The sequence below is a fragment of the Phallusia mammillata genome, chromosome 7 (genome assembly GCF_965637545.1).
Source record: "Phallusia mammillata chromosome 7, kaPhaMamm4.hap1.1, whole genome shotgun sequence".
Lineage (NCBI taxonomy): Eukaryota > Metazoa > Chordata > Ascidiacea > Phlebobranchia > Ascidiidae > Phallusia > Phallusia mammillata.
The window spans coordinates 19,896,356-19,921,777 of record NC_137258.1 but is presented as its reverse complement, the minus strand read 5'-3'; the positions used below and the strand labels follow the sequence as shown (position 1 = coordinate 19,921,777).

The 25,422-nt window shown below is 37.4% G+C and overlaps 3 protein-coding genes across 3 annotated transcripts; 2 read left to right on the top strand and 1 right to left on the bottom strand.

Annotated features, from left to right (window-relative positions):
* The first annotated feature begins 1,440 nt into the window (after positions 1-1,440).
* On the top strand, positions 1,441-10,662 carry LOC145237970 (SMAD family member 5-like). Its single transcript, XM_080100983.1, has 9 exons — positions 1,441-1,625; positions 1,696-1,856; positions 2,133-2,304; positions 5,797-5,953; positions 6,629-6,894; positions 7,489-7,710; positions 8,237-8,397; positions 9,377-9,472; positions 9,790-10,662. The coding sequence occupies exons 1-9, from the start codon at positions 1,559-1,561 to the stop codon at positions 9,931-9,933; spliced, it is 1,446 nt and encodes a 481-aa protein (XP_079957109.1). The 5' UTR covers positions 1,441-1,558; the 3' UTR covers positions 9,934-10,662.
* A 2,113-nt stretch (positions 10,663-12,775) lies between these two features.
* LOC145238169 (methionine--tRNA ligase, mitochondrial-like) lies at positions 12,776-15,615 on the top strand. The gene is made up of 3 exons (XM_080101250.1): positions 12,776-13,333; positions 13,621-13,748; positions 13,834-15,615. The coding sequence occupies exons 1-3, from the start codon at positions 12,999-13,001 to the stop codon at positions 15,126-15,128; spliced, it is 1,758 nt and encodes a 585-aa protein (XP_079957376.1). The 5' UTR covers positions 12,776-12,998; the 3' UTR covers positions 15,129-15,615.
* A 48-nt stretch (positions 15,616-15,663) lies between these two features.
* Positions 15,664-22,956, bottom strand: LOC145238170 (putative protein phosphatase 2C T23F11.1). Its single transcript, XM_080101252.1, has 6 exons — positions 22,395-22,956; positions 21,971-22,120; positions 21,432-21,571; positions 19,223-19,448; positions 18,615-18,760; positions 15,664-18,057 (listed from the first exon to the last, which is right to left on the bottom strand). Exons 1-6 carry the CDS (start codon positions 22,939-22,941, stop codon positions 17,839-17,841), a joined length of 1,428 nt encoding a protein of 475 aa, XP_079957378.1. The 5' UTR covers positions 22,942-22,956; the 3' UTR covers positions 15,664-17,838.
* Between the last annotated feature and the right edge of the window lie 2,466 nt (positions 22,957-25,422).

The following is a 25,422-nucleotide window of genomic DNA, read 5'->3' as shown; positions in this document are numbered from 1 at the left end:
CGTAGTTTAAAAGTACAAATTAGACTCTTCAAATAGGTGTCCCAAGAATGCAAATAGGTGAAAGAAAAATATTGTGAAAAAAGCAGGTACTGTAGAGGGGTGTTTATGAGTCTAGGCTATTTGCTTGTTGTTGTCATGCTGTTATTCATTTGTCAATCCGAATGTTGAAAATAGGCCTATATAGCCATAGATAGCCTACTACATACGTGCGTTTAGGCCTACTCCAAATGCACTGGCTAATCTTGTGGAAAATGTCGGTAGCCTACACAATAAAAGTTGTGGCAATGAACTGAGCTATAATTTGGCTTAAATCTTAGTAAGATCGAATATTTTTTAACCGGAACAATCCGCTATCTGTCAATAAACTATATGTAAAAAAGAAGACCTATTTATATTGTTTTCTGGTGTTTTGATTTAGTTGAACGGCGCTTATTAAAACACGTTCGAAAATTTACGGGCATTTTACTTATTTGCAAATGGCAAAAACTACAATTTTAAGTAGAACATCTTTTTGACCAGCTTTTGCCACCAAACTTTATTCCACGATATTCTCTCAAACTTAATGCGAACGTTTTATTTTCCGCTACCTGTTGCGCAAATCACTGCCACATGAAAAAGTTTTTGTTTTTGTTAAGTTTTTTTATCGGTTGGGAAAAAAATATGCAAAACGAAAAAGTCTCATGATTCCATTCACTTTCCAGCAGAACAAATGCAGATGCAGCAGGTGGCGGATGAATATCTGCGGAACGAGGCAACTGAGGGTCAGGAGACCTGACGTCGCCGACGAGAAAAAATGAAGAAACCAACTACGCGATGAAGAAACCAACTACTCTTTACACACCACTTTTCGCACACTCCGCCATTCAGTAGAGCCCGAGTAAAACAGCATAGGAATTTGTGTTGTGTGTTTTGCAGGCGTATGATTAAAAATACCGCATACGTGCATGTTGATTAGGTTGCATGTGTTACTTCTGATTGTGCGTAACAAAGCGACAGACTTATTTGTTATTGCTGTGTAGAATACGAAGTAAAGAAATATTTAGAATACGAATCATAAAGAAATATATTTTGTTGTCAACTTGTCTGTTTCAAAAAAAAATTAGCGGTACTGATGGTACAAGAAAAGGACACCTGTAGTTTCGCAATACTATAGCTATAGTATAGTGTAAATTTTTCATTTAATGTTTTGTAAAAAGAGCTGTAGGCCAATTGTTATGTAATAAAACATACTGAATAAGGTATTGTGAAAACAAATCGTAAAGTAAGTAAGCAGTAAGCAAGTTTATTTTTGCGCTGTTTAAGTAAATATTACACCATGCAAAAAAAACTTACCTTACTGGACCTTATTTAGTAATTGTATACTCATAAAAAACAAATTTGGTGCATGTTCTTTATTTATGTTAAGCATTCACAAAACCTGTTTCTGTTTGTAATTTGTTGTGCATTCAATGGTCTTTTTTTAAATGCACAGTTGATTAGGACAGCTGAAACCTTATCAATTTTACTTAATTTAGTTTCATAATTCTGGTCCCGATAATAGGACTACCTTGTTGTGAAAATGGCAATGACAAGTTTGTTCGGATTTACCAGTCCTGCTGTGAAAAGACTGCTGGGCTGGAAACAGGGTATGTTTTATGGACCAAAATCTTTTACATTAGTTTTCTGCAAATTTGAACTTTGCATTTTAAAATAAAGGTGATGAAGAGGAAAAATGGGCCGAAAAGGCTGTAGATTCTTTGGTTAAGAAACTGAAAAAGAAGAAAGGATCAATGGAAGAGCTGGAGAAAGCTCTCAGTTGCCCTGGACAACCCAGCAAATGTGTCACTATTCCACGTTCACTAGATGGAAGACTTCAGGTAATGCAAGCTATTCTGTGGCACCATAAAATGTAAAACATTTGTATGCGTGGGAAACAGGGCTCTTTAAATGGTTTTCAGCCAACAATTTTTATTTGGGACTGTTACCTTCTTCTTCTTTTTTAATGAAATTTGAAGGTATTTTTGCTATTACTTTCAAAACATTATAGTATAACTCACTTACTGCGGACATGTATACAGGCCAATATTTAAAAATCTAGAAAAGTGTTGGCTTGTGATTTGTATTTCCATGCTTGACACAGTTTTTTTAATCAGGTTTCTCATCGCAAAGGTCTTCCCCATGTTATATATTGTCGTGTTTGGAGATGGCCTGACCTTCAAAGTCACCATGAATTGAAACCACTTGATATTTGTACCTCTCCGTTTGACGCCAAGCAGAAGGATGTGTGCATCAATCCTTACCACTATAAGCGAGTTGAAAGCCCTGGTCAGTACCAAGTATTTTTATACCAACCCCAAATGTACATTAAAACACTGTACACAGATCTGTTCATAAGTTTAATGGTCAGTACAACAAGCCCAAATAGACTTTAAACTTGGCATACTTTATATTTTAAACATTGCAAATGCTCATGCCATCATCAGTAATATCATTTGCCGAAACATAAAGCATGTTACTTTTATGGCTGTTCTGGCTGTAATATTTGTCATTAAACCCCAAATGTATTTTATGATACTCCAATCTTTCCAAACAACTAGTGCTGGGAAGCAAGTACATGACACAAACTCCCTAGTAGCTAAGGGCACTTGTGTTGGGATGCTTGTGGGACTGCAAACACTCATAACACTCCTCAGACCAAAGAAAGAACCGTTTGTCTCAAATTCATACCTACTTATCAGGAGCCACTTGTTTAACGCTTGTTCGCACTTTCCCGCTGTATATTTTCGCAATGTCCAGGCCTGTAAGGGTGACTCATAACCTTCTCGTCTATGTGGGCGGTGTTTTGTCTCACTGTAGCATGGTGGTGGTCCATTGTTCTTTCCCAAGGGAGGAGAAATTTCACGCGTAAATTGACATATGCGCTGGTCCCACCTTGTTTGTTTTGTTTGCTGCGCATGAACTGTCCCGACTTTCGATAACCGGCAAAGTACGCCGAACTCAGTAGCAAATTTCTAGCCGGTATTCTTTTCGCCCTTAGCCACGCGGCCACGTCTTGATGTTGTCACGCGCAAAAAATATGCCACACACCAGTTCAAGCTTCCTGCTGCTGTGAAATTTACTCCCCAGTAGCATAATGATTTTTGAACTTCGATTGTACGCCAGACGCGCATAGCTGGTTTCCTTCATCAGCGTGTTGCCCGTCTACTTACACTAGCAACTTTCACGTCTCCGGGAATTCATTGTCGGTGGTTTCTTTGCCTGTGCCACCCGGTTTGTTGTAAAATCATGCCAAAATTTGCGTTCACTAATGGCAAACTTAACCTTGGGCCGCAAGTGGAAATTGACAGCGCCCATTCCTTAGTTCTTTTCGTTATTGTATTTAATGCGCAGTAAAGTTGCTAAAGTTTGAAATGCAATTATTAAAAGTGATAAATACAGTTGTTAGACGTGAACTAGCGCTCGTCGCAATACAAACAATAGTCATGGTTGTAAAGTGTAAATTATCCACTTAGACCCGATAAATCGTTTCACGCCTTTTGGACCCTCGTTTTTTTGCGCTAATTGAGACCCCTGATGCGTTGTTTGTGGTACGACTATCACCGAACGCCGGATCGCGAAAGGTCTCTAGATTTCATTATCTCTCATTGTTACGGGACTGTCGCGCTTTGTTATCTCAGGATTTTGTCGTAATGCCGTCCCCAGATTGGCGCCGGGAACAGCCTAAAACGATAGGTGATCATCCCCACAAGGCATCATCTTTGAGCGCATTTAGACTGGATTGTTTGCATGTTTGCCCCTTAACAGCGCCTCAGTGTCTGGCTGTCCTGCCCATTAAGCGTTTACCCATGCAGCTAAGATGCTTTGGTTGCTATAGCGCCATGGTAATTGTAACGATAACTTGCTATTGGGGGGCATGTATTACGTTTTTTAAGAACGTTTACGTTTTGCACTTAACTGTATAGGTGTAAGATTGTGAACAGAACATAAGTAACCAATCTTATTTTAACAAAGCATTGTTGCTTAAAGTATCACCTTAGTTTTAAATGTTTAAACTTTCAACAAGTAATTCCATTTTTTGTACTTTAATGGGTTCATTCTTTCTTTTGTATAATTTAATGAGGTTTTCACACATATCTCAAAAAGTAAAAATAGCTTGTCTTACATGTTGTAATGGTAGGGTTGCTAGTTTGTTCTCAATTGTTTATTACGATATAATCAGGGTTGCCATCGACATGGACCTCTAAATAAGGACAACCGAAAAACTAAATTTCATACAAAACGAAACAAACTGTTTTGAACAAATCTTTGCTTTAATACAAGCCCTTCAAAAATAAGGACAAATCTTAGAAATAAGGATGGTATGGCAACCCTGTATATATATATATAGTGTATGTTAATTTCCCTGTATTTAAATAAGCCAATGCTTTATTGGTTGTGGTGAAAGACTGTACATGCCACTTTTGTGGTTGTGTTCCTTTTCTGCATCACCGGTGCTCAGTAGTAGCTGAACTTCTCTCTACAAGCTGTGAGTCACTCTTAAAATTTGCATCAGTCATAACAAACAGGCAGTCCTGTGGTTTCAGCAGGTGCATGCAGTTACTTCAAGTGTATCGCTTCCGTTTGGAAGTAGTTGATCGGAAATTCTCCAAAATTTTTGTGAAGTCATCAAACTTAAATGCCACTTGTTTTGTAAATGTGGATCGGCCACAGCTGTTGGAAAACTTCATTCATGGAAGTTAACAATAAAACATTTTTTGTCAATATAGTATAAGTTCAAAAAATATGCCAAATGCACATTTTAGGCAACAGAAATGTAGCTAAAAATTCCTTACCAAAAGAATATGTTTCAAGTGGCTTGTAGGTACTGCTGTGTCAAATTAAAATTGGTTTTAATTCAAAAAGTCTTCTATGTTTATCAACAATGTGTCAAACATGTCAGTAGAGATCTGTCCAACTGTGTCCTGTAAAGGCCAACATGCTGTAGAGGTATGAATTTAAACAATCTCAGTAAATTACACTGTCTAGGTTTTGTACCACTCTGTCAAACAGTCATTTATTAGGCGAATCTCTTTTATAGCTTCAGGGCCTGCGCAATAACTTTCGGATGTTGGGCCTTGGCCTCAGTGTAGCCCATATCACTCAATTGAATTTAATTTGAAGGTTGATGTGTGTAAACATGTGCTTCTGTCACAACCTGATGTAATGGTGTGTATGTCATCCTTTGTATTAGGAATGTTCATTGACATGTTCCATTGTGGTGAAAATTCCAAGCCAAAACAATAGGATGGATTGATGTGTTTTTGTGTGAACTTTTGTGTTAATTAAAAGACCCTGTTTTGATCTTTGATTTGAACAAACAGTTTGTTGTTGACTTTCTGACCGCAAGTCTACACACATCCGCCTAACCTGAGACATTAGTTAGGTAACTATAAGTCAACGGTAAATGCTCATACCCTTTAAGAAAACATGAAAGTTTTTTGTACCCCTTGTTTACAATGAATAACAAAGATGTAAAAAAAATGAGGCAGTAAAGTTAATTTCCTGACTTTAACACATGTAGTGGCATAGTGGTAAAAATGTAATGAAAATTGCATTAATTGAATATTGAAATCCTACTTTTGACACAGATATGCCTTAACAACTTTAAATTGGACACAGTACCTTGGTTCCCCTGCTGGGTGTTTGGTAGTCCTTGGTAATAACCCCTCCTATAAGTGCTCTTTTTGTACTAATCTTAAGCATTCTTAAAAACAAGTTGGCAAAAATAGTCATCAAAGAAATTCAATAATAGTAAGTAAACGGAAATTTGTTTTCCAGTGCTTCCTCCTGTACTTGTGCCCCGTCACAGTGAGTTCGTTCCATCTCACAGTATGATACATGGAAGCGGAGGAGGGGGTGGTGGTGGAGGTTCAGGTGGCTCCAGCCCCATGCCACCTAACAGTTCTTTCTCCAACAATGCTTCAAACTTTAACAGGTAGGTCCAAATTCTTTAACAAAAATGTTTCAGGTGCCTTATCACTGACTGGACAATGCCCTGTGACATATTACTTGCTTTCCTATTGAAATTAAAATTTTAACCAGGAACAAACAAGTCAGCATATTAGTTTAAGGCATAACGTTTCGATGGCAACTTGTGTCTCTCAAATGAATGAATGCAAAAACCAAGTACCGCAAAAACCAAGACCACAAAGATCCAACTCAAATGAATGAATGCAAAAACCAAGTAAAACCAGTACAAAAGGCAAAGATAATTAAAACTGTGAATTATGTACCTAAATTAAAATTTTGTTGATAACTCGTTTTTCCAGCAATTAATAATCCTGAATGAAAACAAATTGTTTTCCTTTTTTGTTTTTACTGTCTACTACCGGTATGTTCCTCCCTTTTGGGCAAGAAAAAGTGCTTGAAACTTTTTGATGTACATATGTCATAGATATTTATCTAAGATTAGTACATGTCGATTTTGCCCCTTGTTGTATTTACGGTTAACCACAGGCCCCCAGATACACAAAAATTTCTCCCCAGAAACATAAAAAAGTTATGTATTCAGCAATTTAATGGTCCAAAGAGGCTTTAAACCTATTTGGTTCTGTACAGTATGTTCCTATATTGACCACAAAGATCCAACTAACATCAATTTACTGTACAGGGGTCCTCCAGGAATAAATCACCACAACCAAAGCCCCGGTTCACCCTACAGTGGGTCCCAAACATCCGAAGTTTACTCACCCAGTTCACTCCCCTCACCCCAGTCCCCGGATGGGTCCATCAATGCTCCAAACTCCCCATACAGTCTTCCAGCAGACACTCCACCCCCAGCTTACATGCCCAGGGAGGGTGAGAAACCAACAGAAAATATGGACACATCACGACCATCTGTCCCTCCAGCCACAATCCCGCCTTCAGTTAGACATGGTATTTAAACAATTCAGTTGTGTTGAATTTGTTTTTCTGGCTTGGTTCCAAGCTGAGTCATTTTATCAACAAGGTTTTGAGAAATTGGTCTCAACTGTCTCACTGTGTACATATGTAATGTTACTTTTGTTTTCTGTTGTATGATTCACTACTGGTAGAGTGAAAATTAAAAAAAAATGGTTACTACATGTAATAAAGTTGAATGAACGATTTTGAAATTATGTTTAACAAAGTTGTATCTCATAGTTGAAGCACAACAGCATTAAGTTAAACAACACTGTTTTGTCAATTGTATATTCACCATTTTGTTTAGTTTGCGAAATACTGATAAGGGCACAAAGGGCATTAACAGATATTTTAAAGTATAATTATGTGAAAATGCTGAGAGCAAGGGCTATAAAGGTTGGGGTGAACTCCAAATTAGTTCCTAACCCTAAAATAATAAAAAATGCTCTTTGGCCCATCTATCGGAAATAAACTCCTTTATCTCAAGTTCTCACATGATCAGCTCTACCTTTGTTTAGGTTTGTCGCCAGAAGAGTTTTTTGTGTTACTTTACGTATCCAAATTCTAATCCTTCTGTATGCTTCACAGATGTTCAATCCGTTGCATACAGCGAGCCCACAAACTGGTGCACAATCGTTTACTATGAGTTGAACAATCGGGTTGGCGAGGCATTCATGGCTTCAGCCACATCAGTGATAGTCGATGGATTCACCAACCCCTCATCGTCCACTAACCGATTCTGTTTGGGCCAACTCTCCAACGTAAATCGTAACTCCACCATTGAAAACACGAGGCGCCATATTGGCAAAGGTGTGTGAAAGATAGACTCTGCTTAACTTGTGTTTTACTTCAAAGAAAACTAACTTTTAGCAATTGAGTTGGAGTCCTGTAAGGGAAGTGGTTTGTTAAACCTCATTTAACAGAATAATAATATAGACTTGATAAAAGTACCTCCTAAAAATTTGTTGGCTTGTGGCTGTGGAACCATATATTAAAGACCAGAGGTTGGGAAAAAGTTTACCGTCTTTGTACCCATTAACAATCACTTGGTTGAAAGCTCCTTTTTGCCTCAATGCTGCCTCAACTTAAACAAGCTTGATTTGTATGTCTGCTTGTGTAGGTATATCCAGGGAAGGAAAACAATTTTTAAAGTGCATGTTTTGGTCCTATACCTAGACGTTTTAACTAACTCATATAGAGTCTCCAAATTTCTCCCTTTTCAAAGAAATAGAGTCTCCAAATTTTCGCCCCCTAAAAAATTGTTTTTGACCCATTTTTAAATTTTGTTATTCCTGTACCACTGGTGGCTTATGGCTAACTAATACCAATTTTTCAGGTGTGCATCTTTACTATGTGGGGGGTGAAGTCTATGCTGAGTGTCTGTCTGATTCGTCGATCTTTGTGCAGTCGCGCAATTGCAACTACTACCATGGCTTCCACTCCACCACTGTGTGTAAAATACCACCTTCCTGTTCTCTAAAGATCTTCAACAATCAGGTTAGCAATGTTGTGTGTGTTAAAACCAGTGGTGGGATTCAGCTGGTTCGCACCGGTTCTATAGAACCGTCTTATGAAATTTTGTGAGATCAGCGAACCGGTTAGCATTACTGGTTACTGGCAATGGACTTTTTGTAACAGAACCAGCCAACAAACATGACTTTTGTTATAGAACCGACTGACAAAAAATTTGAATCCCACTTCTGGTTAAAACCAAAGGTGCATAACTTGTTAGGATTAGGGATTATAAGGGTAAGAAGTGGCTGGTGATTTACAAGGGTTGTGACAAGACAAGGGGTAAGAGTCACTAGTCTAGACACAAAAGCAAATAAATGATGTCACGATACATTTATTATTACGGATCAGCAAATATCAAACGGTAGTAGGCGTACTGTATTTCCATCACCAAAAAACAGAATGCATTTTTGAAAGAACATCAAATCCAACATTTGGGGCCCAAAGAAAATATTACAATTTAGGACGAAAGATTTTAAGATTTAAGACGAATTTGCTCACTCAACAATAAAGAGTTGTTTTAATGAAGTTTAACATACTATTGAATTGTCAATTTAATTCAACAATTATCACAACTCACAGCAAACGTATGTTAACCGTGTCACAATGCTGCTGTACAAAATCCACCCACATATCTTTTTATATAAGTGGAAGTTGTATTTTGGGCATAGAATTTTTAAAAAGGACATTTTGGATTTTTTTTTACTTGCTGAGGACAACTTATTTACTGTTAAAACTGAGTAGGGCCTAAATAGTAGCATCTACCAAAATGTGTATATTACTGGACCTAGGTTCTTGAGCCTTCTTAAAGAGCTAATTCTTTCCACGGCCATCAGGGAGTTTTCTTTATTTATAAATGACCAACAACTAATTTTGCAAAAGCTTGTGCACATTAAATGCAGATTGCTGAATTTAATAGTCATTTTGGTAAAAAAAAGAGTCATGAAAATGTTTTGATTTTCAGGAATTTGCCGCCCTACTATCTCAGTCAGTGAACCATGGATATGAGGCAGTATTTGAGTTGACTAAGATGTGCACTATCAGAATGAGCTTCGTCAAGGTATGATTGTGTCCATATTATACCATACCCCCTCCAATTTTTTTGACATGTTGTATGATATTTATGGGTGTTTTCTTGTTTATGTTTAGTTGATAAATTCGCAAACAACCCCGTAATCAACATTTCAATTTTTTGTTTGCAAATTTGTAATTCTTTGCAAAAAGTGACCATAATTGACACCAATTCTAAATTCGCTTATTTCACACCAGCTCGTAAAACCTTATAGACCTGCCCTTTTGTTCCATGCATTCATGATTTAACAATAGCTGGTAGTAAAAGCAAATAAATGTAGATTTAAAACCGCAGTCTTTTATCAGGGCTGGGGAGCCGAGTACCACAGACAAGACGTGACTTCAACTCCTTGCTGGGTAGAAATACATCTTAATGGACCCTTGCAATGGTTGGATAAAGTCCTAACACAGATGGGGTCTCCAAATAACGCGATATCGTCCGTATCATGAGTCCATCCATTAATGTGTGTAAACAGCTGTGAGCACATCAATGTACAATTGATAAAAAGTTCGTTTGTCAAGCGTGAAAACAAAACCTGTTTGATTTTTTTTCTCCTTCACTATTCACTATTTTCTTGCGAACATTGCGCCGTTCTGAAATGGACTGGTCTATTTACGAAATTGGGGCATGTAATTGAAAGGTAACAAGTATTTAATTCAACGTTTGGTGGTAGTTAATTGTGCGAAAATTAAAGTTCATTTTACCTTGATAAAAATGGTTCTATACTATGCTATGAGTGCGATTTTTGACAAGCCTATGGGTGTGCTAGTTTGCATTTTTTGTGTAACTGTTTTAGTTTGTTATGGTGCCCGCCGTTATGCGTTTTTTTTCTACATCTTTTGCTATCATTGCAAATTCATATCCTTCGGCCGTTTCAAATCAGGTTTTACCATGCTATCTTTTCCTCACAGCCGCATATATGTGGCCTGTTTGCGTGTTTTGCAGTATGTCGTCGATGTATATAGAGTATTTTGGCTCATTTAGTAGCAAAATCGCGTCCAAGTTTAGACCTATAAAACTGCACCGTTTTGCTTTGCGCCGAAAAGTAGGTGTTCGAATTTCGGTCTCGATCGTTAAAACCGCCTGTGTGCACGCCAAGTATTATTTACTGAAATACGCCCCCCATTTTCGGTGCTGTCGTTGCTTTTTATTCTGCCATTAAAATTTGTGCGTTAAAACAGGAGTCTAGTTATTTGTTAGTGTGGTCTAGATCAGTGCTCTTCAACCTTTTTTGGTTTGGTGAACCCTTTAAGTTGTTGTGACAAACTCATGCACCCTATTTACTTAAAAGGTACACTGAGGTTTTAAGCGACATGAAAAATCATTATGCAACTTAAGCGGCATTGCTCCAACCCAGTGGTTCCTGATGGGTTGAACTAAATTGAAGTCACCAACTGCCTTAAGTCGAAAAAATCAAATAAAAATGATCAACGGACTTGCAATAAACCAGGCAGCTCGACGGCGGACTCATTGTGAGCATAACGCATTCAGGCGTTGCCCGCCCACCGAGGATAAAAATAAAACAAACAAACAAACAAACAATATCATCATGTCAATTAAACAGAACGGAGCTGCCGAAGTTTTACACACTGTCCATGAGAGTTCGAGTCAAATATTAATGGTTCCTTAAAAGTTTCTGATGCAGCACCCTTGTATACCTTTTCGTTCCGGTGCACCCCATGCATATTTTGGTGCACACCGGTTGAAGAGCACTGGTCTAGATTGTTCCCAAGGCATTGCATGATTTTGTACGTTTAGAACCTATTGTAGTTTGTTGTGGAGTAATCAGAGAGAAAATGGAAACAGCTAAATGCCAATCTTGGTTATTGTTGATCATGGGCACCAGTACGAAAGAGCAAGAGGGGCCACTTGCCCGGTTCCCCACCCCCTGGAATTTCAATGAAGCCTACATCACATTTATTATATTGTGTCCAAAAATCTGATGACTAAAAAGTATCATGCTTGAAGAAGTGAAGAGGAGAAATCAGTGAACTTCTAAACATACAAGTTCAATAATGTCTTTCTTACTTAGCTTACGTACCTGCTGTTGTTTGCATAATCTCTGCTATTTTCCTTAAACTATAATTTAAGCCTGTATGCACACAATTACATGATATCGTAAACCATCCATGTAAGTATATAGCCTAGCTTGGTATCAAAACTTGCTCTTGAAAAAACATTTGGCGACGGCCATGTTGGTAGAGCTACTAACACCGTAACGCAAATGACAACCAAATGCGATTTGGTTATATCTCCAGAAATGCTCACGGTTAGGGCTATTAGGGTCTGGGTAAGGTATTAGCACTTAAAATTCAATAAAACTAACTCAAAAAATTAGTTACTAATGTAAAAAAATTAAAAACTTATTTCCCAACCCAACCCATTTATAGCCGCTAAATGAAAAAATCAGCTCTTTACGCCCCCTAATCGCATTTGGTTGTCATTTGCGTCATGGTGTTAGCAGCTCAGCCGGCCGGCCATGTTTGGCGGGTAGACCTACTAACACTGAGCTTCACCTTTGGCCCGACCTGAGAACACGCTGCCGCTCGGAGCTTTTCTTTTTCAGTTACAACATTCGCAGTTCGCGACCCATCAACTATACAAAGTGTCACGGAATGGCAACAGCTGAGCTGATGAGGTTCCCCCTGCCCTTGTATCACACGAATCTATGGACTCATTGATCTGTTTTTTTTTAATTCCGTTTTTTTCCTCTTTTGTTTTTTCATTTTATGTTGTACAACTTTCATGTTCAATCGTCACTATGTTTGTGCTGCACCCTTCCTTCCGGCGCCGGAAACTATCCAACAGGGTTTCTTTTGGTGGTTTCTTTTCCTGTTGAACCCCACCCTCTTTCCCTAACACGGGTGGTTAGATTAGGTCCCAACCTGGCTGGTTCCACCAACGTTTCCCCCCCCCAGTCTTGATGTCCCAATGCGCCAACCTCACCCTCCGTTGTGAGTCCCTGCCACATAACGCTATTAGTAACGGTGTAGCTGCAGCGCGTTTATCATCTTTCCACCAATTGTGCCCTTACCTTTGTCGCGCTTTATAACGTCCCAACGTTGCGCAGCTATTTCCGGCTTGGTGAATATTTTAGTGCAATTGTGCTGCTACGATTTGTATCACCGGCGAAATAAACTCAACTCAACTCAACTCAACTTCTGGTAGGTGGCGCAAAAGAGCATAGTCGTTTATGGTGATGACTCAGCAATTATTCTTACCATAAACCCAAATTGCTATAACAGCACCATAAACGCCTATGCTCTTTTGCGCCACCTCCCAGAAGTTCTCAGGTCGGGCCAAAGGTGAAGCTCAGTGTTAGTAGGTCTACCATGTTGGCGATGTGAGTTTGTTTCGGTGGTTCCCCTCGGCTCCATGCTAACTTTATGTTTTGTTACACTTATTTAAAATTTCGCCAATATGAACTTGTTTTGTCGTTTTCCTACATAGCCTAGTTACGATTTCTTTCATTGATGCATCTTATACATCCTAACAAACCACCAATAACTTGGAAATGGTGCTGTCTTCCTCCTTTCGGACCTTATTGCGTTTAAATCGCCAATCAAGGTCTGGCCAATACGTCGCTTTGTTTCCTAATTGGAACCGTGCAAAAAGCTACTACGTCACAACACCAATATACTATGTGAACTCGGTACCACATCTTGGACATCTTTATACAACCATACTGGCAGATGCATCCTGTCGTTGGGAAAAAATGAAAAACGTCAACAGTACTTTTACTGACTCCAAACTGGTTACAGGAACTGATGAGCATGGGTTGAAAGTAAAACAAGCGGCTGATGCACAGCAAATGGATCCGTTGGTGTTTTGTGACCAAGTTTCAGAAAGGTTTGTGCTTGACATACCAGCTCCACTCAATGTTTGGGCCTATCCTTAAAAGGGTTTGTTTGTTTGGTCTACTTTAAATAAAATACACAAATTTTAAAAGAGCAAAATGTTTAGTAAATAATCTATCTATTGTTAAAGCTTTAAGTTGTAATATTATGTTTAAGACTAAGAAGTATTGGCAGAGCATAGACTAAACTTGAAAGCAACGGACGCAGAGTAATATTTTGTTTTTGTGAGAAATAGGCAATTGTAGAAATGGTGGATGAACTTTTGCATGTGTGTTTTAGATTCAGAAAAATGATCAAAGTGTTTGGTATTGATGCATCTGATTTTGTAAGAACAACTGAACAGAGACATTATGAAGCAGTGCAGCATTTTTGGCAAAAAGTAGAAGAAAATGGCTTCATATACAAAGGTACAAGCATTTGAAAACAGGGTAAGCTATGTTTTAATTATCTGGTCACTGTTTAATTTTCTTCCTGTTGGTGCAAAATTCTCAGGACAATACAAAGGATGGTATTCAATACCTGATGAGGCATATGTATCTGAATCGGCAATAACTTTGGAGAAAGACAAAATCTCAGGAGAAACTTATCGCATTTCAAAGGAATCTGGCCACCGCCTGCAATGGATGGAAGAAGAAAATTACATGTTTAAGTTATCAGCATTCACAGATCAAGTTCGTGAATGGATCCTATCTGACAGTCAAAGAGTTCACCCTGTTAAATTTAGAGCAAAGTTGCTTCATGAGCTGCAAACTCCCCTTGAGGACATCTCTATATCTCGAGATGTGAGCAAAGTTCCTTGGGGTGTGCCAGTTCCTGGAGACAGTGCGCATAGAGTGTATGTGTGGTTTGATGCCCTAGTTAATTACCTAACTGCAGCAGGTTACCCACAAGTCAATGGGACAACATATTCTAACATGTGGCCTGCTGATGTCCATATAGTAGGGCAGGACATTATGCGCTTCCATGCTGTTTACTGGCCTGCCTTTCTACTTGCAGCTGGCTTGAAGTTGCCCAAGCAGGTAGTGGTACATTCACATTGGCTATGTGACAACAGAAAAATGTCCAAGAGCACAGGCAATGTGGTGGACCCTTTTGAAACTGCACTATCAGTAACACCAGAGGGTCTTAGATATTTTCTTTTAAAACAAGGAGTCCTTGGGGATGATTGTAACTTCTCTGAAAAACTGTTGTACAATGGTTTGAACTCAGATCTTGCAAATGACTATGGCAACTGCTTGCATCGTATAATGGGCAAGAGACTTAACCCTTTAAAGGTATACCCTGGCGAACTTGTTGGGACATCTAATGCTGACCATGCAATTGATGACGATAGTATCAAGGAGGTCATCATATCAGTCCAACACCTTGCAGAAGAGATTCAACCCTATTACAGGGACTTTTACTTCTACAAAGGAATTAACGCAATCATGAAAGTTGTGCAACTGGTCAATATTATGGTGACCAAACACAAAGTATGGGAACTAAAAAGGACTGACTCAAATCAGGCAGCATTTTTAGACACTGTATTGTACTGCAGTTATGAAGCAATGAGGGTTTGTTCCATTTTGTTGCAACCGATAGCACCTGAGTTAGCAAGCTTTGCCCTATCAAAACTTGGTGTGCCTCAAGACTGTCGAGGACTGGATGATGCCATGAAGAGCTTTGCATCTCTAGAAGGTGGCCAGGATAAAATGGTGGGCCAGCCACTTGGTCATGATATGAAGCCACTTTTTCGAAGACTTGAGCTTCCTGAAAGTTTAACTAGCAAGCAATCTCAAGCTCAGTAATCGAAACATTTGATTGATGTTGGTTACTGACTTTGTAACTGTTTATGAATGTTTGCTGTGTGTGACAAAAGCAAATTTGGACCAGTTGAGATACCCAATTTAGAATAGCCCATCCAGAGGATATCACTTTTTTCATTCACATGTTTTCAGTTTGTAAAGTTTATTACTGAAGTAAAAACTTCAAATGGTTTAAAAACAGAATAGGATTCAATTTTTTACCATTCTCAATTACCTATTAAGAAACCAGTGGTTCTTAAGCTCCTACTGATCGCATACCACCTGATGACTTTATCGCTGTGTACCACCTAAACCCTTAATGGTTAGACCAAGAGTTCTTCTTGACTACACTAGCAAATTTAAGAAATAAGTGACTTGAATTAAGTATAGCAGAAAGTCACTCTAGTGGTGCGCCTACCACAGTTTGAAAACCACCGAGTCAGACTCTTAAGTAAACTGTCATCTTTTACAATACATTTTAAAAATGGTATTCCAAATCTCATTACAGATCAGCTACCAAAACATACCAAACAAAAGACATGAACGAAACAGTTTATTAGGTGGAGTACAGGGAAAGCCAGAAGCACATTTTAAATACAAATACAGAAGAACTTTTGAGATACAAGTGAATGCAAAAGCATACAACACTGGATCAGCAGCTCCTGCTACTTGTTTACATCAACCATGGCTCACCGTTTAATGTTGATCATCAACAAAAACACAATGTCGAAAAACAACAACATTCAGCTGATCTCACAGTATACTTTAGTTACCCGAATTTTAATTTAGCACAAAAGTCTTAAAAAATACCATCAATTTGTTTTAGGTAAAATTGAATATTTGCTTACATTTTTACAACCAGAAATTTGACAGCTCTGTAAATAGGGACAAATCAAAACACAAGGGTAAGGGATATGAAGAGAAAAAGCCATACAGAAAGTACATTGAAAATCTACAGGGCATGGATGGATAAGTCTGGTGTAAGCAAATGGAACAACACAAAAGCTTGGGAACAAATTTGGAGCAAGGTTTATTGTTTAGACTGCTTCAAATGCACAGGAGGAATTAACAAGCAGAGAAAAATACTTTAGTTCACAGTTGACCACCAACAATCGATGCTTGCACATTGAAACGCGCTAAGTGCCCGATTGAAATTACACAGACTTTGTAACAGTGTCACAGGAGCACCATTTCACGAGAACGAATTTGTACCTAGAAGGTGACACCTTAAGTTAAAGTTTTCGCTTGAGGCTTTCGAAAACAATTTGTTGCGTTTATGGGTTGATCGCTTATTTTTCAAACTGACTTAGTGATATGTTTTGCTATAGAATAGGAATTTTTTGGTTTACATTCACAAACGCTGGTATGAAGCTTATCAATGTGCAGACTTATACATGTTGATTTTTGGTTTCAATTTTAAGAACCACTGGATAGGCAACATCCACATAATTGGAGGTAAAAGCAACTGATAAAAAGCGTCGTTTAGTTGCTTTGCCAATTGCTGTGAATTGAACACGCATGCAAATTGAAAAAGTTCATTGCATCTTACTCTAACGAGGCATCGCAAAATGGCAACAAGTGTCAGTTCTTACAAAACAAAAATCGGCAAGATTCATCAGATGCAAGTCACGTTTGTTGAAGAATCTCTTTCATAGGTTGGCATGAGTGTGCTATGTACATTGGAAGTTTGCTATTCACAGTGGCGTGTGTCTTGGTGGAAACCAAAGGCAATACAGCTTACGCATGAACATGACCACTTATGACTTATCGCGAACAGAAACTTGACGCAAGGATTTCAACAGGAAACCACAGCTAACAGAAATGAAAAATTATGCTTTACCAAAAAATACCACACTGTGTTGAAACTAGTTTGCAATATGAAAATGTCTTTGAAATTTCCATTGCTGTGCTTACTTGAGCATGCTATTAGGTTTTTTTTGCTCAAGCAGCATGATATTGAAATATAAGCTTATGAACTAAATTTTTGACTTCACTGATACAAGCATTATTTTTGCATGCTGGAATAACTTATCTTTTGAAAGTATTATGTCAATAGGTTTTAAAGACACTACCATATTACAGGACAAACAAGCCCATCACTAATTAAACAATCTCACTGCCTTAGTTTGTTTAACAAATCCATGACCAAAGTACATTGACAATGTAACAACAGGTATACAGTTAACATTTGTGTTCATAAAGTAGGCTTAGTAGACTACAAGTGTGGTTATATGTTTTAACACAGCACAATTATTGCTATAACGCAGACACAGAACTGCTTCAAGCTATCGAAGACACTGTAAGGCCCCTTATAACTTGCTGGTTGTGAACCAAATACAATGTGGAACTGAATAGTGATCATTGAAATTTAAATCTATAGAAAATGTCATGACATGTTTAAGAAAAAAGGCAGCTTGTAAGTGACTATTGTGAACAACTACCAAATGTTTTAAAAAGATTAAATACAACCGAATTGACCTTAGTGTATTTTTTACTGAATGTTAGTTCTGTTAAATAATAAAACCTATACATTTTGCCCATACATCCTAGACAAAACGCAGATGTGATCAATGAATCACAATAAAACCTCCATATTGAATTCAGTAATACAGGAATGCTGCAGCTGCTGTCTGGCATTGTTAGCTATTTCGGTGCACAAAAGTAGGATTTGAATGAATAGAAACCCTAGGGTGGATTGCAAGGTGCAGAGAAGTCAAAGGCAGCTAATTCCACCTTTTACATAATCAGGGTAAGATGCCAACAAGCAGGAGGGCGGGATCGGGTCGCGTTTGGCCACAGCACACTTTTTGCACAGTTCATCAAAGGATCCATTCTGCTTAAGGGCCACTATTATCACCGTCATGTTATCACACCCGACACCACCCATTGCACATTCACTGGCTAGGCACTTGTCCATTAGATCTTCGCATATCTGAAAAGCACAGAACATGAGTCTTAATACTTACTTACCACAGTTTGTGAGCAAATGGTGCTGTAACTCATAATGGTCATACCAGCTAAGTGGTGAGCCCCAAACTGTATTTAAGTGATATGCGATACAATAATAACATTAGGTATTATTTCAATGCGGTGGTTCCCAACCGGGAAGAAATTTCTACCAAGGAAACTGTTCACATGTGGTTTGTAAATAGACACTTAAGCTCTGGGAATATGACTTGTGAAGTTAAAAAAAGACTCAACTTTATATGATATTTGTGTGGTTTTGACCTATTATGCAGTACAGTAGGGGTGTATGAAAATGTTTTGAATTGTTAAGGGGGGAATTCATTGAAAAAACGTTAGGAACCACTGCTTCAAATGAAGCAATTGGAAAGAGGCTTAACCTATAGCCCGGTATAGGTCATTTAGGCACAGTCTATGCACGAAATTTGCATGCAGTAAGTCATGAAAGTTCACTGAATGGCAATTTTCCCAGCAAACAGTATGTAATGTTAGTCTATGTTAATAATGGATATTAGCTCTGCTTACCTGTTCAGGTTCTATTTTCTGAGCAAGCTTGTCTCTGACAAACTCAACAACATCTTGATTGGAAAGAACATCCCAGATGCCATCACATGCCAAAACCACAAATTCATGGTCTTTGGAGATTTCTTTGCATATCACATCTGGCTCAGCTGTAACACAAAAAGTGATGGTTTATTTTTACATTTTATTTTTAATTTGTAGGTACATTTCATAACTTTCAATGAAATAACTTGTTTTCTGTGATACAATGCAAAGTAAGTTTGCCTGACACTGAATTAAGAAAACCGCAGGTTGGTCATGTTTAAATTGCATGTCCAGACATCGTTAATTTCAAGTACACTCTTTTAACCTTTAACGAAAGAAATAGTTTCTGTGGTAAAATGCAAAACACAGTTGGCTAAAACTGAATTAAAAAGATGAGGTTGTAATTACACATTCAGACAGTTTTGATTTCAAGCACATTTTTTAAACCTTTAATGAAAGATATTGTCTCCTGTGATACAATGCAAAACACAGTTGGCTACAATTGAATTAAAAAGTCCAGGTTTTGGCCATGTTAAAATCACACCTCAAGAAATAAATTGCTCACAAAATGTACATAATCAACCCACCTATTACAATTTGTTCCTCCACTCTTAAGTGTTCGTTTTTCTTGAAGACAAAATCGCCAAGGGCACGAGACAAGGCCAAGTTTCCATTAACTCGATTGAACTCCACAAAACCACCAGCAGCGTTTATTCTGCGCATCTCACGGTCGTGGTTGGGCTTGTGATCAAACGATAGGAGCTGAGCGTGGCCACGGACACTTGCCACAGCACGAGAGTCTCCAGCGTTAGCCTAAACAAATTATCGGTATTTGCAGAATTTAAATCAGTGATTCTCAATCGTGGCTCTGCGGCTCCCAACTACCTATTTTGCAGCTCGCACCAGACCTCAGAAAACCACTAAAGATTGTTCTATTAGCTTTCAACGTAATTTCCTTTAGTGATTTTTTAGGTCTTGTTTTTTGCAGCCCCCTACACACCTAAAAAACTACCATTCGGACCAATATTAAAAAAGTTTGAGAACCACTGATTTGAATGATTACGTCACAGTGGTGTGACATTTTTACTTGATTTAGTCACATGAATGATATCACCTCATGCTGCATGTTAATATCCTGTGTATATTAGTTGAAAGTGCTTAAAATACTGATTGCATAATGAACAATATTGTTGGTCAAACATAGATCATACACATCAATACAATAGCATAATTTTATTAGAAGACAAAACAAATGTTAATGTAATATATATATTCTGTATTAGGTATGTATAGATTTTATGACCCTAATTTTAGATTCATTTTTCACAAATTAAATAAACAGCCACATGTGATGTAAAAACAGGACTCAAAATGTAGAGCACAGGTCACATTTTAGGCCTATTCTATTTCTGCTCGGATAATTGACCTTTTGGTTTAAGGAAAAATGTTAAACCATTCTCATCTAAACAAACAAAAAGGAATAAGAACCCAACATTTGCTAACAAATCATAATTGATTCCTTGGAACTCAATAGATTTAGTCTTTGTGGTTTTGTTTGCACGAACTCAGTAATTTTATTTACATTGTAAAGTGGTAAGGAGTGGCAATTTGTTTAACAATGATGATGTGTAAATAAAGGCAGTTTTACACCAAAGTGAATTGGGTAAAGAAGAAAAAGACAAATTACTGTCGAAAAATTTATGCAAACTGTACTGCAATTAACAGATGTGACGAGCATTTACTGCACTGATTAAAACTACATGTTATGTCATTAAGTTAATATGTTTTAAATTATAAAACTGTACTGTAATGCTTAACCTATGTGGAAAAAGCATTTACAGCACTAATTACAAATACATGTTATGTCATTAAGTTGATATGTTTTAAATTATGCAACAAAAGAGGCACTAGAAGGCAAGTGGCTCACATTGCCAGCACAGAATCATTGCGTTGGTCGTGTTCTGCTGCAAGCAAAAACCAACTGCTTGCTTCAAACTGTGGATAGTCATTGAATTACGAATGTAACTTGAAACATTTTGGATTGTGTCATACCACAAGGCATTGTATTCTGTCTGACACCTAATTCGATGCCGACAGCCATAGAATAATAATACCGACACCCCTCAAACAATTACCTACATTGTTAGCAGACTACAAGAAGAGTTATTACCAGAAATCTAGGGTGGAATTTGTGGAAACATTTCAAGCATTCAGCACATGCTAAATATATTACTATGTATCAATTTAATTTTTTTACCCCATTTGACTACTCCAGAAATGTAGGTTGAAATTTGTGGATTGCCGAAACAAGTATACAGCTCATACCAAATATATATATATACTACTTGCAATATACCAACTGAAAATAACAACCAACAACACCTAGCTCATTACCTTTGATAAATTAAGCCAGTTTTAATGATTTTCAACATACTGGTAGGTCATTAGAAACGTATTAGCAAGTGCCTCGTTAATATGTTTATTCATGGGTGCTAAATACACTATGAAGTGAACACCCTTGGATCAAAGGGCATAAACAAAACTTTATGTGACGCTTGTTTCGCACCTTTTTATCATTCCTTTATGCGACTAAAGTGTATATAAACGGGTGTAACTGATGTGGCCTTCATATCACTGATGATGGCATGAGCATTTGCCGAAACGTTTGAACAATAAAGCATGTCGCTTTTTACGTCTATTTGGGCCGTTATTTTCACCATTAAACTTATGAACAGATCGGTATATAGTGTCCCAAAACTGAACAGTTTTTGAAATTCATAAAGACTGTTTGCTTACACAGTAAAGTTTGTTGCCTTTAATTAACACAGAGACAGCTGTACATCCTGAGGAGTCTTCTTTACCAAGAGATTCCTTGTTCAGTTGTTCATCAACAGCTAGAAAACCACCTTTGCAGGATGCTGCAATGTCACAATTTCCTACAAAAAAATGCACTTATAACTATTTGATATAAAACCAAAACTCATTCCTATTATTATTACTGTACACACATTGTAAAAAAATGAAAAAAGCTGTACAACTAATCATTTCTATTATTATTACTGTACACACATTGTAACATATTGAAAAAAGCTGTACAACTTTACATATACTAAACCTTGGCTAATTTGGACCCTTTTGGCCCAAAAATGTGTCTGCATTAGGTGAAGATCCAGATGAACAGATGTCAATTATTTAAAGCTTCACCACATTATAAATCATTTGTACCTCAAGTTTTATCCCAATTAGGCAAAGGGCCAAATGCAGTTTAACTGAGACTGTTCTTTATGCTTGTGCTGCAATGGCTATTAAATGTAAATATTACAATCAAAACTTACTGTAGCCGCTGTGAGACACAATACAGTGATCAAGGTGTTTAGCAGCAAACTGGGCTGAAGCCTGGCCACCATGGCCATCAAATACTGCAAAGAAATGAGTGTCCTTCTCGTCATTTAAACATAGTTTGTGGACATGTTCATCTTCCATTGCTTTTATAGGTAGAGTGGGTTAAGAAAAATAGTTCATTATTAAATTAAAAATGTAGTTAGTTGATGCCGACTCCATCAACAAAACAAATACAAAAAAAAGTTTTTTTTACCATGATATGATTTTTTTGACAATGAAGTAAAAAACATTTAACCTTATGATCTGGTTTAGTAAGAGGATTTAAAGATTACATAGCTTACAGATTGTTATCACTACTAATGCTGCAATCCCTATTGTAGCTATTCCTTGCCCTAAAAAATTGATTTCAAAGGATACTGATTCTCCAGCCCTGCATACAGGAAGCTCCAACTTTGAGGCTGTGATTTTCATCACTTGTGGTTTCCTTCTTGGTTACTGGTTCAGAAAGAGTCTGTCCCATTTTGTTAACATACGCACTTAAGCTTGATACAAACTTGACTTTGATATGAAGGTTTTCAGCATACAGACTCTGTATGCTTGTATAAATAGGTAAACTGTATCTCCGTTTATGTTCTCTCTTTTCAGTTGGTTCTTCTTCCAAAATGGGTGGGGATATTGATCGTGTCTTTGCTGAATTGGTAGTTTTTCTGTGATGTATATCAGCTTTTGTGGCTGTTATTCCTGATACAGAGTGTTTCACATTAACAGAGTTTTTACTCCACACCGGACACTGTTTAGTGCTCTTTGTTCCAGTGATCAGTGAATCCCTGCTCTGCAGCAACTGCTGCTGTAGAAATTGGTTCAGATAGGATAACCTTTTGGTACGATCTGTTTCTGCAGCAGGTCTACGATTAGAATTTACTAAAGAGCGACTGTTGGTTGAAGAAACAGGCAATGAAGACATGCTGCACCCAACAGTTACTGCACTAAAACAATTCTATACAATACACATTCATACCATATCTACATGTCTTCAGGCAACCACATCAACTGTTTACTTTGTATCAGTGACATATTTACCCTACCACAGGATGCCCCATTCACACCACACCACATACCCCTTCCACATATGTGAAACAACAAGGTATTTTTATGAAAGGCTTGGCAAAATGTGTCGGTAGGTCACAGTCGGGTGGCCATCAAACAAAAGCACTCAGCTGTATGTGAACAAACAATAACAGCAGAGTCATGTTAAGGGTGGGAAACAAGCATCATGCCACAGCATGTAAATACATGAAAGGCTGAAAGGGGTTCTTTGCCTTATTGTCCAAACATCTCATATTAAATTGAAACTTCTTAGCTATAGATTTTATGATTTCTGATCATTATTAAACCAACAATATTTTAGGCATATAGGCAACTGTGTATTTGATATAATTTGTTCTACTATCTTTTAAATAAGTTATTTAAAAAAATTAGAATCACTATGACTAAGCGGTTCTATTGTTTATTAAACAGACATTACCAATTCAAACCAGTAGTCTGGTTTTAAAAAAACCAAATGTTGTATGCAAACTTTGTACATTATAAACTAAAAGAAAAAAAAGAAGATGCACAAATAAAACAAAAAAAGTTTTGTCAAATGTCAATGTTACAACTTCGGTTCCGTTGATTTACTGTGATTACTGCAGCTTTACAGATAAGTGCAAAAATATCATTGATTACAATTATAATTTTCACCCAGTGTAAACATAAAATGTTTTATTAAAACTTTCTGGTTTGGGTTTTATTGTTGAAACATGTTTTGAAAAAAAAAACTATCCGATTTGTTATGTTAATGTGACAAACCTAGCACTTGCTTGCTAATGTGGTATGAACCTGAAAAATTTTCAGCCATGTTTTGAAACGGACAACCCCACAACGTGATAAATAATACGGTAATGTCAATCAAATGTAGGAAGTCGGCACAACTGTAATTGTCCACATTTCACATGCTTTTGATTAAAAAAATATTACAATCAAATTATCAAATCCATTACCCGGTTGTTCTATAGAACAGTTCTTTAACGCTAAAAACTACAGCGGAAGTTACGCGGTAGATCATACGCGTTTGCGAAAAAAATTAAAAAATCCGTGATTTTTTTCCAAATACCTGCCTGACCCTAAGCCATTGAGAGCTACGAAAAGCAGTTCGAAAACTAAGTTCGATGTTAACAATAATACTAAACAACTGTTTTGACAAAAAAATTACCAAACGATCGACATGGAATAACGCAACAGACAATACTTGACACAAAACTTCAAACGGTTCCTTCGCGAAACTCTTGCCTTCATTACAAAAATGCACCGCCTAACTATATCCCATCAGCGAAACAAAGAATTGTCGTTTGAAAACGAATCAACAACCGACATTTGTTTAGGTTTGTAATTTAGTCGGTTTAAAATTTATAGGGGTTTGCAAGAACGTGCGACCCAACAAAGAGGTTTTCACTTTTTATGTACGGTACAGGCCGTCGTGACTTTGCACCAAAGGCAAACTCTTCTTTGTGATCGGAAACTTTTAAAATGTCAAAGTTCAACACGAAAACCTACAAGTTTTTCTTTTTGCAATCTTTTACGTTCTTGTTCACGTAGTGTGAACATGAAAGCCACCGTTTTGTGGAGGTTTATGTAATCTCCTAAACACTACTCAATCAAAATGATGTCATATTTATCTTTATTGTTTTGTTTTGCGTTACATAGTTCTTCAAGAATATGTGATCATCGCACCGGTTTATGTATATGTGGCAGATTTAGAAATGCTGCAATGATTGGTGTCATCGGATGCACTCACTTTACCTTGCAATCGAAACCGAACGCTGAGATATTGCAAAAACGTTTTTTTCATAATCCAAAAATTACCAAAAATTATGGCATTACTAAATTATCACAAAAAAATAATCTGAAAGTATGACGTATATTCCTTGCAGGTAGTGGGCGCTGTTGCAGTACATTTTTGGTACTTCCAATGGTCCCCAATGGTTCAGGCCCTAAACTTCGAGGGTGCCTGCTTACCCATGCAGCCTAGAGATACAGCATCAGTTTTTCCGCCAGACAACAATGGCAAAATGAGGATGTTGAAATTTAAATCCAGAAAGTTACCATGAAACCCATTGAATGTTTATCAATAAATGATTGTTTTTAGTATCTCACTTAAAAAAGGACCGCTTTATGTTTCATGGGGGTGTATGTGATCAGAACATTCGTTTATTAACCGCGCATTTCCCATTCTCCCACTACGTGACAACCAAACACGTTAACATGCGACCGACTATTGGTTTGATTTCAAAGTTCAAGTAACTATTGGTTAATTGCGAAATCTTACTTCGGTATTGATTTGTGTTTTGTATTGTGGGACTAATTTTAAATGACAAATCCAAACTTACTGCAACGAATAAGTTGGTTA

Bases quoted from the DNA above. Each gene is read 5' to 3' on its own strand.
- LOC145237970 (XM_080100983.1), top strand. From the start codon at position 1,559: ATGGCAATGACAAGTTTGTTCGGATTTACCAGTCCTGCTGTGAAAAGA. The intron at 5,954-6,628 runs GTAGGTCCAAAT...TTTACTGTACAG, and splicing joins AATGCTTCAAACTTTAACAG to GGGTCCTCCAGGAATAAATC. The intron at 8,398-9,376 runs GTTAGCAATGTT...TTTGATTTTCAG, and splicing joins TAAAGATCTTCAACAATCAG to GAATTTGCCGCCCTACTATC.
- LOC145238169 (XM_080101250.1), top strand. From the start codon at position 12,999: ATGGTGCTGTCTTCCTCCTTTCGGACCTTATTGCGTTTAAATCGCCAA. The intron at 13,334-13,620 runs GTTTGTGCTTGA...TGTGTGTTTTAG, and splicing joins TGTGACCAAGTTTCAGAAAG to ATTCAGAAAAATGATCAAAG. The intron at 13,749-13,833 runs GTACAAGCATTT...CAAAATTCTCAG, and splicing joins AAATGGCTTCATATACAAAG to GACAATACAAAGGATGGTAT.
- LOC145238170 (XM_080101252.1), bottom strand. From the start codon at position 22,941: ATGTCTTCATTGCCTGTTTCTTCAACCAACAGTCGCTCTTTAGTAAAT. The intron at 21,572-21,970 runs GTAAGTTTTGAT...ATTTTTTTGTAG, and splicing joins TGTGTCTCACAGCGGCTACA to GAAATTGTGACATTGCAGCA. The intron at 18,058-18,614 runs GTAAGCAGAGCT...TGTGCTTTTCAG, and splicing joins AGAAAATAGAACCTGAACAG to ATATGCGAAGATCTAATGGA.